Consider the following 12,975-nt stretch of genomic DNA (forward strand, 5'->3'; position numbering starts at 1 on the left):
TAGGGAATGACCTACTCTTATGATGCATTTTTCTGCGTTCATACGTTAGGTATACCGTATACGCGGTTGGGATATTTAGGAGTGTTTTGGGACTTTAATGGAGATGACAGACTCCCAAAGAGCACCAACGTAAGCACGGCACGTTAGGTGGTTCCGACTATGAGGATGAAGAGACTGCTGGCTGCCTGCTGGACCCAAACCTAAACAGGAAGGAACAAAAGGGACGCCTGTACCGTGAAGGTCAGGCATTTGTTGAAGGAAGTCCTGGTTGAATACCACCGCATTCACTGCTGTGAACGCCACGAAGACATGCTGAAGGAAATCTCTGTTTGGTGAGACGCGTAAGACGAAGTGCACGGCAAGAGCATGTGCGGAAAGCGATTCCTACTATCCTTGCAAATAGTCGTCTTGCTCTCCCAAGAACCTCATCGGAGGTCTTCGCGAGTATGCACGGGAACGGCGACAAAGATCGCACCACGGCCCTGTTTCACGATATTTACTCGAAGCGTGAGCAATCCGTCTTAACACCCCTTCTTCTTTGTATCGTCTTTCTCAGGCTAACTCGCAACACTCCTGTCGTCAACGGCACTCCCGACCGCAACACCGCTCGTCACGTAAAAGAATCAATGTCGAGTCCTTTTGGTTGCTCCTTGAAGTGATGGCTACGACCACCAACACCCGCTGCTGCTACTACCGTCGTGCCATGAAACACCGTTGTCAGGCTCTCGTGCAAACCGGTGTAGATATCAAGAGCAAAGAGAGCCAGTCGACCTATGAGGTGACTACCAGGATCTCGCCCAAGAGACAGTCGACTGCACTCAACAGTTGAGATGCTTCCGGTAAGTCAACTGGAAAAACCCGTAGAACGCAAGTTGCTTTTCTCAGTCTAGAAGTAGCCTTGAAGTTCGTCGAGAGCACAACTCCAAAAAGAGGTTATTCGCATTTGTCTGGAATTGATTCAACTTGGTCGTGTGTGTTTTTTGTCCGTTCAAAGCAATTACCAGTGCGGTGCTCTGTTCTGAAGCAGGACAAGGGCCCCTACACACTCCTGATGTCTCCCGCATCCTGAGGTGTGACCGTGTCCGATCCAGCACGGTAACGCGAAAACTGTCTACCAGCTAATGCATCAGGATCGGAGAAGGCCGTGTTTCTCATTCTGAATGCTCCAAGAAAGAAAGGAAGGTCCCAGGGAAGGCAGCCAAAAAAAGAGCTCCCGCTTTAGCAATTTCCTTCTGCATGCGAGAGACACAACGGATACGGTCTCTGTTGAACTAGCGACTCTGTTCAATTCTTTCCAGTTCTCTTTATCATTCTTCTGCCCTCAATCACTGCAAGAAAGCCACCTGCTCCTGTGTTGTTCATCCTGTTGTTTCTCTATGAACTGTTAGAAAGGAGAGGAGGGAGAAGAAGGTCAGCCTGGCTCCCCCTTCGGGTACCTCTCCTTCGTGTTGACCGCCTCGTACCTACTCATTTGGTCCTTCTTCCCTTCTCAGCGGCTACGTCACTCCTTCCTCTTTCCGAAGTCCCTTTCAATGCTCGCTTGATGTCTTTTCCTGTCTCGTTCGCGGAAGAGGTTGTAGCTTTGCACTTCCGTACCTCTGTATGTAAAATAGTCCCTTCTTGGCTAGGAGAATGGTCTTTTCTCTTCCAGCTTGGGGAGCTGACACATCGGTTGTCTTTTTGACACGGCTTTGTCACGTAGATTCCGCAGGTGTTTTCTTCGCATGCCGTCCATCATTTGTGAAGTCGCTGAAGGAGGGAAAGCCATGATGCGGTACAAGGGAGTTCAGGGACTGTCCGGGGACAGGCTATTTCCGAGGTATCCTCTTTTCTTCCTCATTAGTTTTCCTTGAGTGTGAATGAGCTGTCTATTTCACTTATATTTATCGTCTTTCTTTTCTCTCCTCACCAGCAGTCCTGCTGGTCGCTCCTTTCATCTCTTCATTCCGGGGAAGCTGTCTCATCATTTGGGGTGAGGTGTCTTTTCCTTTTTTCGCCCTGCTCTTCTTCTCAAGCAGGTGCATTCTTCTTTCTCTCCTGTTTAATGTCGTTCCCTGAAGACAATTACACAAACGCGGCCATGACGACTAGCCTGTGGATTTCTCCGTTCACCTTGTCTACACAACCCCAAGGGGTAAGAGAGAAGAAGATAGGAGAGAGCGGAGAAGAAGTTGCTACTAGCACACCTATCTTCCTTCCTTCTCCTTCAACTTCTCCCATGCCTTCTCCTCCTTTGCCCCGCTGGTTGTTGTCTATCGTTCTTCAAACCAGCACGTCGTGTTTCTCGTATCTCGAGAATGATGTCTACAGATAAAGAGAACAAGTTTTCTTTCTCTCCTTTGTCCTCGCGACCCTCTGTTCCTTTGCCATCTCCTGTGAGTCTCCACTCTTCAGTTTCACAGAAAGGAAATGAAAGTGATTACCTGACAACCATTCAGTCCGCAGAATGCTCTTTGACAACAAACGCCCCGGGACCTCCTTTTCCTTCTGAAGGTGTTCTGATGCCCGCCGCCGCTGACTGCGGACCTGGTCCCTCTCATCAGGGGGAAGGACAAGTGATAGAGAGCCGAAGGCGACAGCGGGGCTCGAAAGAGGAAAGAGCAGAGGGAACGACTGCAGAGGAAGTGATCGGAAGGCATGAAACACGTCGAAAACAGGTACGTAAAAATGATGTGCAGGGAAGCAGGGAAGGAGTCAAGACAGAAAGTTCAATCTCTTCTACTCGGACTCCTCCGCCTACTACTACTACTACATCATCATGCAGCTTGGTTCCGGCATTTCCATCCTCTCCGAGAGGAGCCGGGGGGCGGGAGGTCAAGAGAGGAATTTCTCCGGCTTCTCCTGTCTCTCTTCCTTCTCAGTCTGCACCTAGTTGGCGAGAACAACAGAGATCTCTCCTCTTACAGCAGAGAGCGTCTTTCCGTACACCTGTGAAGCTTCGCACACAACAAGAGCAGCTGAGAAAACGCCTGGTCTGTAGAAAACTGACATCGCCTTCTACTTCTCCCCCTTGTATGGTGGACAAGGAGAGTCGACTGACATTCTCTTCTCTTCGACGACGAGAAGAAGGCGGAGAAGATGGAGAGGCACACAACAAAGAGGTCAAGACGGGGGAGAAGGAAGGAGAAGATAAGCTAAGAGAGGGAAGAGAGATCAAAGAAGAAAGGAGTTCTGAAGCTAGCACCGATCGGTTGTCTTTAGAAACACGAGGAGATCTTGTCTCTCTAACTCGAAGAAGAGTGATTTCTCCTCCTCCGCTTGAAGCGGTGCGAGACTCGGGGAGAGGCGGAGGAGAGAGTAGTAGTAGCAGTCGATCATCTAGACGTGAGACTTCATCAGAGAGTGACAACTATAGCTCGAGACAAGTAGGTAATGTCCAGCAGTCTAGCATTCCCTTCCCTTCGTCTTCTCCTTGCAGCTATTCTTCGTCTTCTTTCGCAGAAGCAGCCGCAGCAGGAGTACGAGATGAAACTCACGTAACCGAACCCAGAGCTACTAATGAAAAAGCCTATCCTTTCAGAACAACCGGTTTCTCAACGACTCAACAGTCTCTGTTATCTTCTCATTCTTCGCATCACGGGGGCCATTATCATTTTCATACTCATCGGCCCCAACCCACTCTTGGTGTCTCTCATCCCTCTCTTTCATCTAGTCATACACCTGTACGGCCTTCTTCTCCATCTTCGGTGGTTTCTTCTTCTTCTTCTCTACCTCCTCCGCCCCCACCGTCTACGATTCTTTCTACCCCTTCATCTCTTCGTCATGGGTCACCCTCTCCTCCTTCTCGTCCTTCCTCCACGTCATCGTCGCCTCTTCGTTTACCTGCCTCAGGGCCTCCTGGGTCCTCTCTACAATTTCGTCCTCCTCTCCTGTCTTCACATCGACCTCTCTTGCAGTATCTGTCAGCAGCGGATAATCCTAACAGTCTCGGTGAGAGACAAGAGCTGTTAGAAGGAGAAGATTACCAGACACGGACGCGTCTCTTCAAAGATCTTCTCCGTACGCTTCAGCTCGCTTCGGCTTTCTCGTCGTCGTCTTCTTCGTCTTCGGATTCTCCTTCTCCACCCCCTCGTAGTTCTCAATTCGCAGTCAGTTGTTATCCTGTTTCTCATATATTCATCAATGAAGAATCTCGCGACACATCACTCTCGTTCTTTGAAAGCGAAGGAGAGACAGCGGAGAAACCGTCCCTGCCTCCAGAGGTAGTTCGCTTCCCTTCATCGAGCTCCGATGAACTTCCGAAGAATGAAGAGCCTTCACGCTCAACAGGGGTATCTAAAAGAAATCCTGGGGGCGCTGCAAAAGCTCCTTCTGGAGTCAACTCAGCGGCGCATTTTCACAGCAGTTCTCCGGTACATTCTCAGGATCGAAGCGGCTTTTTTTCCGGATTGTCGCAGAACTTCGCAAAGGATGAAGAAGAGAAGAACGTCAGACAACATGGCGAAGATAAGAATACCGTAGAAGCCTTTCTCAAGCTGGAAGTCTATAGAGCGATAGGAAATCGATTCAAGAGAGCTCCGACGGACGTATCTACAGTTCCGACCAACGGCAAGCATACATGGAAGGCAAGGGAAGAAGAATCTCAGCGGATGACAACTACCAAGGGAGCACTTGCATGGGAGCTGTTATCGCCAGGGGTGAATGAACGAAGAATAAGAGGCGACGATATTCTTCGATTAGCTGAGTCAAACCCCTATATGGCAGTTGAGGTTCTGTGGAAGTTTTTAGTTCAAATGGGGAGGATGCGGGGGACTTTGCAGAAAGGGGAAGGGCGGGGAGATGTATCAAGTGAAGAAGAGTCCAGATACAAACAAGGCTCTTTAGCGACAGCTGAGGGAGTTACAACTAAAGCGAAAGAAGAAGAAGAGATGTTCAAAAATAGTCGAAGGAGCCATAGGCGAGCAGATGGAGAGACTTTCCTTGTGAGTGGAACTAGTCACCATGAGTCGAAGACAGACGGTCTTGGGAATAATGGCAGCCATCTTAAGAAGAAGATTCAGGGAGACACCAGGGAAGGAGTCTTGGCTGATAAAGAAGAAGAAGAACAAGAAGAAGAAGGTCTGGTTCTTCGCATCAGGGACGAGATTATTTTTGCATGCCAGGATGGTCTTATAGAATTCATGATGATAGATCCTCATGCAGCTATCTCTTGTGTCAACTTCCAGATCTTCGATCAGCTATTCCCTTCAGACCTCACTCCATGTCAATGTCTAAGAAGCGCTTCTCTTCTCTACATGTTCCTTATGATGTGCGATGGACGTCATATGCTTGAAGAAGGAGAGAACGTTATAGAGAGAAAGAAAGTCTTGTGTTTTTCTGACGAAGTGAAGACGTATCTCCGAGAGCGCTTAATTCACTTATGTTTCCATTCTGCTAAGTGTAACGATCTTAACGAAGGGGAGAAGGAGAGAGAAAAGAAAGAGAAGGAAAAGAGGATCACTATCGGGCGGAGGATACAGGAATCTTCGCAAGCGTTTGGATCGTCTCCGAGGTCGGAAGATGAGGTCGAAGATAAAGAAGGTATTTTAGGATTACATCACAAGCTACGCGTCCTCCCTCACTCGAAACTCCGCACATGGCTATGGCTTTTTTGGAGAGAAGGCTTCTTCCCCTTGCCGTCATACCTGCGCCTTGGTGATGTCAGGCGAGAAGAAGCTCTGCCTTCCAAGACAGAAGAAGAAGAAGACGAGCCATGGTTGTGCAGCGATAGGAAGGACGCTTTTGGCTTCGAAGAAGGCGATACGAAGGAAAGAGATGGTGCCAAATTCCACGTTGAAGAAGAAGGAGGGGATACGGATAGTGAGGCTAGTCGTCATCTCATTAGAGAGAGAAATGAGAAGGGACGGGGGAAAAGAGAAGTGCTTTACGACGGACTCAATGAGGGGAAGAGACACGAGAAAGACCACGGTGATGAGAAAGAAGATTCCTCTTGTTCACATAGTCGAGGATTTCTTGTCGATGTTTTGCCAATCTGGGCAGCTGATGACACTCTGGTGAGAGAAGGAAATCCACAAGAAGAAAGATGAAAAGGGAAAAAGCAGTTCTCCCTTCCTCTTTTCTATAGCCGTGTCGATTGAATGGTGTTTCGACATAGGTATCTGAAGTATACGTGTGACTGAGTCTACATAGTTAGGGTACTTATCTTGACAGCTCAGATGTGTTGTTTCTCTGGAGACGCGCCTTCTCCTGGCCCCGGTTGCCTTCTGGCTGAGAATCAGTTGAACCCTGTGTCTGCTGGCGAAGAAGGGGAAATAGCGGGGAGGCCTGTTGATACAGTTTACACTGAAGATGCAAGAAGGAGGCGGAAATGAGAGACATGTCTAAGAGTCTTGTAACAGGACGAGGTGCCCCCCTCTACTGATGGGTTCGCATTCTGAGAGAAAGGAAGGATGCTTTTCTGGTGTGCTTTTGCTGGCCGGGAGGGGAGACGAGAAGATAGGGTAACGAGGGATGGAAGGTGGTGTCTTCTGTTTCGCCTGAAGGCGAGCATTCTTTCAAAGATGGATAGATAGATAGATTAAAGATGGATAGATGGGGGGTAGATCAAACTCTCATGGAGTCTCACTCGTTGTACCAGTAGCAGATGGGTGTTTACGATCTGACTGCATTTCTTCCTCCTCAGTGGTGTGTGTTTTGTCCTGTTTGCGTTCGCCTGGTTCCCTTTTGCAGGATGCTTTGGAGATTCTTCTTCTTATGCAGTTAAGCGTCGCTGCTATCTTTGCCTTACCGAATTCCTCTTGTACATCATCTCCGCATTCTCTTGATCTACCATCAATCCCTTCTTCGTCTTGTCCTTCCTTTCCTTTCATCTTTTCGTCTCCTTCTCATCTCCCGGGGACCTCCCCTTCATCCTCTCAAACAAGAGCTGGTGAACCGTCTCTTGCTTTCTCAACCGCAAGACGATTCTCTTCTCATCTCACATCTGTCTATCAGGAGAAGTGTCGATTGTCTATCAGTGCGGCAGAGGATCTGCTTATGGCTATACTTTCCAAGATCGAAGAGAAGGAGGATGCTTCTGGGGCGCCTGCGCCTGCTCTTGCTCTTCTTCTTGGAGTCCTTGGTGCCGAAAAGGATGTATGGAAGACTTTACTTAGGCGTAAACTTTTCTTGAATGGGTCTTCAAGGTAAGACTTACGAGGGAGCGGAGAAGTAGCTGGAGAAGGAGACAGAGGGCTGTCAGGTGTAGTTAGTAGCCGAGATCCGTATAGATCATCGGGGCTATCACCGTATGATCTCAGTCTTCGGACTTCATGGAGTTTTCAGTAGAGGGGAAAAAGTAGAAGATAGCTAGACCTAAGGCACCCGAAAGTGCAACAGGGAATACGAGTGTGACTATGCGTTCGTGAAGATTCTCGCCTGCCTTGAGATTTCTTTCCCAGTGGCTCAATGTACATACATCTGACGTCAAAGAACAGCAGTGCTTCGACATAGTCAGGTAGGGATGTTCGGGTATATCTCAACAGATATCTGATATGAGATGGAAGGGAAGGAAGTCTATGGAAACTCTTCGTAGTATAAGCTTTCCGTGTTGATGTTTCTCTTGTTTTCAGTGAGTAGCTCTGCTCTTCGTCAGAATATGAGATTCGTGGGTTGACACTTCCCCTCTTCGTCGGCTTTTCGGCTTTGATGTGGAGTAATCTCTCCTATAGATTTAGTTCCCATGATGGGTGTCGCGTTTCATATGGATTATCGGCATTTCATGATACGTATCTGTATAAGCTACGGTATTCCCATCTACAAGTTGACAGCCTTGAACATGTGTAGACTCATGTGCGCTAGCGGGTGTTTAGACGAAAGAGGTGGAGGCCTGTGCATGTCTGCGTGGTGCATCCAGCGTCGATGCCTCTGTATATGCATAGAAGTGCATAGATGTGACTACACTGATGTGACTATACATAGGCAGACGTAGGTTCAGATAGGTACACATGGGTTAGACAGGTACAGACTTTTATCTAGATACAGCTGTGCATAGATGTACAGATTGGTCGGCATATGGGAATGTACTCCGGCAGGCGGGGGAACACGGGAGTAGTGTGATGTGTCGTAGGTCAGTCCTTTCTAGAGAGAATTTGAAGATGACTAAGAGCACGTTTCTCTTTCTATCTCACTTCCAAACAAGCCTTTCTTTTTCATCTCTCAGTTTCCTTCCTTGTTAGTTGGTTTGAGAGATGGACGTTGAGTCCTCACTGTCTCGACGCAGGCGTGACAGGAAGAGACAGGGAAGAGAAGTTGAGCAAGGAAAAGAGCAATGGCGGGTGAACTCTGGTTTGTTCCTGTCTTCTTTTTCTTTGTTTTGCATGCAGATGGAAGACAGCGGAAGGATTGATTTCAGTGTGGACTTCTCTTTGGCTTTTTGCCTTGAGATTTTTCTTTCGCGTGCAAAGAGATTTACCAGATATCCCTTGTCTCTATTCACATCTAAAGTTACCCTTCTCTTCGTCTTCTGTAATCCTCTTCGCATCGTCTTTTCCATCGTCGTCAACTACGGACGATTCCTCCGTGGACTTCTCTACCACGTCGAGTCATTCGTCTTCAGCAAACTCGTTTTCTTTACCTATGGGAATCTCTCCTCTTCTTCTTCTTGGTCTCTGTCCTCTCCTTCACCTTCTTTCGGCATTTCTCCTAGAACTCATGAGGATAAATGAAGAAGCACCGTCTTCTGTGACTCGTTCTCGTGCGTCTGAGTGGCTGAATGAAGAGGGGAAATCTTCAAGTCACCAAGCAGCTATCTTGGAGAAGACCCCTGGTCATCCCGTAGACCTCTTTAGAGATCGGCAGGAGAAGGGTTTACAAACCAAGGAGGAGGCGGCGTGTCCATGGGATTCTCGGAGTGTCATTGAGACATGTCTCCGTGTTTCATCTGCTCCTATTAGTCTCGCGTCTCCGTTCTTTGTCGTGTCCGAGGGAATTGTTGCCGGTGACAAGGAGGAAGGATTGTCTGTAAAGCAGGGCCAGTACACTCCTCTGTCTCGCCGTTACAAGAAGGAAAGAGAAAAAGAAGAAGAGGGAATAGATTTTTGTGGCGGAGAAGAGGCTAGACCAGACGAGGTCCTCAAGGGCTCGAGGAGGAATAGGAGTTATCACAATTCTTCTTTGTGTCCAGCTGAAGGTTCTAGGTCTCTGTTATCGCGTAATTGCCATATCTCAGTTGCCCGATGTACACTGTTTCTTCTTAGACTTCTTCTCTGCGATGGAGTTTCTCCTGTCATTGAGAAGTTTTCTTCAGATCCTTCTCCGTTTCTTTATACGGGCATCCCTCTCTTCCTACGGCGTGTTTGCATGCATTTGCAACGTGCTGTAGACCTTCGATCTGAGCGTGGCTGTGGAAGATATCAATCTCTGTCTGGTATTCTTCAAGCGCTTTCGGGTAATGAGGTAGGAGGGGGACAGCAGTGGTGGATGGGAGAGATTCCTCATAAGGCAGATGGAGAGGGGGCACAGAAAGAGAAACAAAGACGATTTGTTGTGGGAGATGAGGCGGAGATAACAAATGGAGAAAGTGAACAAAAGAAAGAAGAGAAGTCGTGTCTTTTTGCTGGGGAGCTGGCATTACCATCGTCGCCATCGATAGGAGAGAAGAACTCCTTACTAGTGAAGCGTGCATGCATGTGTTTCATACAAGAAGCAGAGAATCTTGCTGTGCGGCTGGAGGGAATCGTAGCTCAGAAAGAGAAGGAAAAGCGAAGGACTTTCTGCAATAATAAGAACGGAGAGAAGAAGAAGGAGGACACCAAGAATATGAGTTTTTCTCCTGTTTGTTTTCCAAGTGGAGAAGACTCTTTCTTTCTTGCTGAAGGAAGGCTGAAGAAGGCAGAAGGAGGGAGACAAGAGGACGGTGGGCAGGAAAGAAGTCTTTTGGGTTCATCGGCCACTGACGTGACAGACCATAAAGCGAGATTAGTACGGAACGATTGGCGAAATTGTCTTTCTTCTTCACATTACACGGCGGAAGATGAGATGCATCGTTATACACTTGATGAGAAGGCAAAAGAAAAGACTGCGTGTAGAAGTGAGGGTAGGAGAGAAAGAAATGCATGTGGGGACGGCGTCGACACATCCGAGGGGCAAAGGAGCTCTGCAGGACATGAGAGATCTTTGGCGACCCTTCTTGTCGGTCAGAGCGTTATGTCTTCTTTTTCTTCAGGTGTGTTTAGCGCTTCGCGTGCTGCGAAGCCTGTGTTTAACTCCGTTCACTGCGTCGGGGGGGAGGAAGAAGGAGATGCTGAAGAGAGAAGTATAAGAACGTGTGATACAGAAACATACGATGACGAAACAGTAGATGATAGGAGAAGAGAAGACAAGAAGATTGTTGGTCATTCTCGGCTTTCGTCAACAGGTAGTACTCGCACTAGAAGAGGGACTTTATTATTATCTTCTTCACCTCAGAATGGAGACAGCACAAAGAAAACTCGATCTTTGCTAGAATCGTATGACTCTGAGCCAGAGGAGGAAGGGCCAGAGGGAAGGAGAGAAAATGAAGAGAAGCCCAGTCACTCTCGTTATTCTGTCACCGGTCGTGGGCCTCATAATGAACGTGTCTTTGCCGAGCTCGGAGAGAAGACGAATCAGAAGTCTTCAGAGACGGAGGAGAAGACAAGAAAGGCCATCTATGAAGAAAGGAAGAATACAGGGCGACAGGACGTAAAGGAAGACGATACACACAACTGTAATGTATTGCTACGCCGTCTCCAACAACGTATAAGAACACGACGCGCTAAGGTCGCGGCCAGCATAGCTCAGTGCCCAGCCTTAGCTGCTGCATCTGATCATCTTCTTTTCTCAAGGCGTTTGCTACTGAGCCAATATGTCTGTTTTTCTCATGATAAGCTTCATCCCTCGAGCCGTAGACACACGGATTTGCTTTCTTCGGAGGCACCTGACAACAGGGGTGGCTTGGGCAGTGAACAGGAGGAAGAAGAAGACTTTACTTTCAGCAGAAGGAGACGGAGAAAGAAAAGGTTGTCGGAAGAAGGCGTTGCATCGAGAGCTGTTTCCGATGCTCTCTTCAACCTACGTCAAGCATCGACATTGCCAGTGTTTGCTTCTCGTACCGATGGGTGCCCACCCCGCCGTGGGCTCTCCCTGTCTACCTCTGAAGGTCCGGTCTCTTCTTCGTCTCAAAAGCTCAAAGGCACAACTCCCTATGATCCAAGTGAGGGGGAGAAGACGTGGGAGGAAGGCAGGCCGAGGGGAAGGTCAAGTAGTGGTAGTAGCAGCAATACCAAGGATGACGAGCGTTCAGAGGCTTCAATAGCAGACCTAGCTGCAGAGTACACTGACGATGGGGAAGGCAGAAGACAGGAGGCTAGGAGAAGGTCAGGAGTAGTGGCTAGATGTCCGATGAAAAGGACCGCGGGGGTCGGAGCTGAAAGAGGCTGTATTGAGGCGAAGATGGCATGGTCTCGGGCTGGAACGGATAATGGAGATTTGCTAAGTCGAGAGAGAGATGGCAGCGGGGTAGACAGCGGTTGTGAGAGGAGTAGTACCTTAGGGGGGGGAGAAGGTCATGGATGGAGAGAAGATGGGTGTGTGAGCTTGGAGGCAGAAGCAAGGAGAAAGATGGACCTTAAAGAGAAACTACGAAGAAAAAGACAACTGAAATTACTCCGGTTTCTTTTGGAAGAACGACGACAACTTTTACAAAGTCAGGGGAGCCGCTCTTCTGTCATACCCCAAGGGGGCTCTTCTACTACAACATCTAGAAGGAAGGAGAGGATACATGCAGATTCTAACAAGATGACGAACAACACGAACCACACTAAGGCAGCTCCAACAGATTCACGCACGAACTGGAAGAGAGAAGAAGATCTTTTCCTCTCGGGGACGGCAGCGGAAAACTCTTCTTGTTCTTCATCTTCTTGTTCCTCCGAGGACGAGGAAAAAGAAGGGACAACAACACCATCAGAGAAAGGGGGAAGAAAAGGCGGTTCATCTAACTCACGACCAAAGGGGGGAAGGGAAATTCTTCATGGTCAAGTGAGCGTAGACTCGAGACGCACTCCCTCGAAGGCCTGTACTTCTCTGTCCTCCACTACTACGCCTTCTGCTCGCAATGTCGAACGGCTACCGAACAGAGGAGCTTCCATGAGTCAACAACAAGGCGACGGGGGGCGTCACACAGTGGATAAAGAATCTCTGAGTGCCGGTCCTAGTACTCTTACTACCTTACGTATCCATCAAAAGGTCAGTTCGATAGATGCCAAGAAGCCTGTCTCGGCGTCTGCTCCTCCTGGTCAGGAAAGCTCTTCTCCTCCTTTTTCTCTAGTTCGTCCGGCCGGACCAATAGGCACGTCAGCGGCAGCATCAATCTCTTCTTCTTTAACCCAGTCATCATCTAGGCCTGTTTCCACTGCGGTCTCTCTTTCTCAGCTATCTCCTGCGACGCGGCCCCGAAGCTTCGTCAAAACCCCACAGACTCAGGCCCTGCCCCCACCTCAGTGTTGTGTCGTCCAGCAGTCTAGTGGAGATCATGTCTTGCAAGGGGGTGGCGGAGGAGGCGGTTCGACACTTTTGCGGAGAGGAACAACGACAGGACAAACTACTGAAGAGTCTGCTTCTTCTTCTTCACTAAGAGCATCAAGTACGAGTCCGGGAATGTATGCCGTCGCTGGTGGTCAGCCAATAGGGGGCGGGGCGTCTCGGAATGCTTTTTCCGAAAATACTGGAGAAGGAGGGCTACCGCCTCCGTCTTCAGGAGTTTCTCTCAATACACCGTCTTCTCTCACCTCATGCGCATTCACAGGTCCTGGGGGATATTCACACGGACTAATACATCAGCACATGCTGACCCCTACAGGGTTTCAAGATCAGCAGATGGGTGCTAGTGGTACATATGATCATCGTCCTCCTTCTCATGCATTAATGATCATGGATGCCTCTACCGTTGGGGGTGTTAATGGAAGTACATCTTTCCCTTCGGCTTCCTCACAAGCAGGGGGTCAACTTCCTACAGGACATCCCTGTGAGGTTGTATAT

At 48.8% G+C, this 12,975-nt stretch overlaps 1 protein-coding gene across 1 annotated transcript; it reads left to right on the plus strand.

Moving 5' to 3' along the window:
* Positions 1 to 1,297: 1,297 nt before the first annotated feature.
* CSUI_008902 (ubiquitin carboxyl-terminal) lies at positions 1,298 to 12,975 on the plus strand (the record flags this gene model as incomplete). Its single annotated transcript, XM_068069021.1, has 3 exons — positions 1,298 to 5,993; positions 6,670 to 7,124; positions 8,304 to 12,975. Coding segments are annotated over exons 1-3 (8,823 nt in total), but the record flags the coding sequence as incomplete, so codon positions are not given.

The sequence above is a fragment of the Cystoisospora suis genome (assembly GCF_002600585.1).
Source record: "Cystoisospora suis strain Wien I chromosome Unknown contig_5141, whole genome shotgun sequence".
Lineage (NCBI taxonomy): Eukaryota > Apicomplexa > Conoidasida > Eucoccidiorida > Sarcocystidae > Cystoisospora > Cystoisospora suis.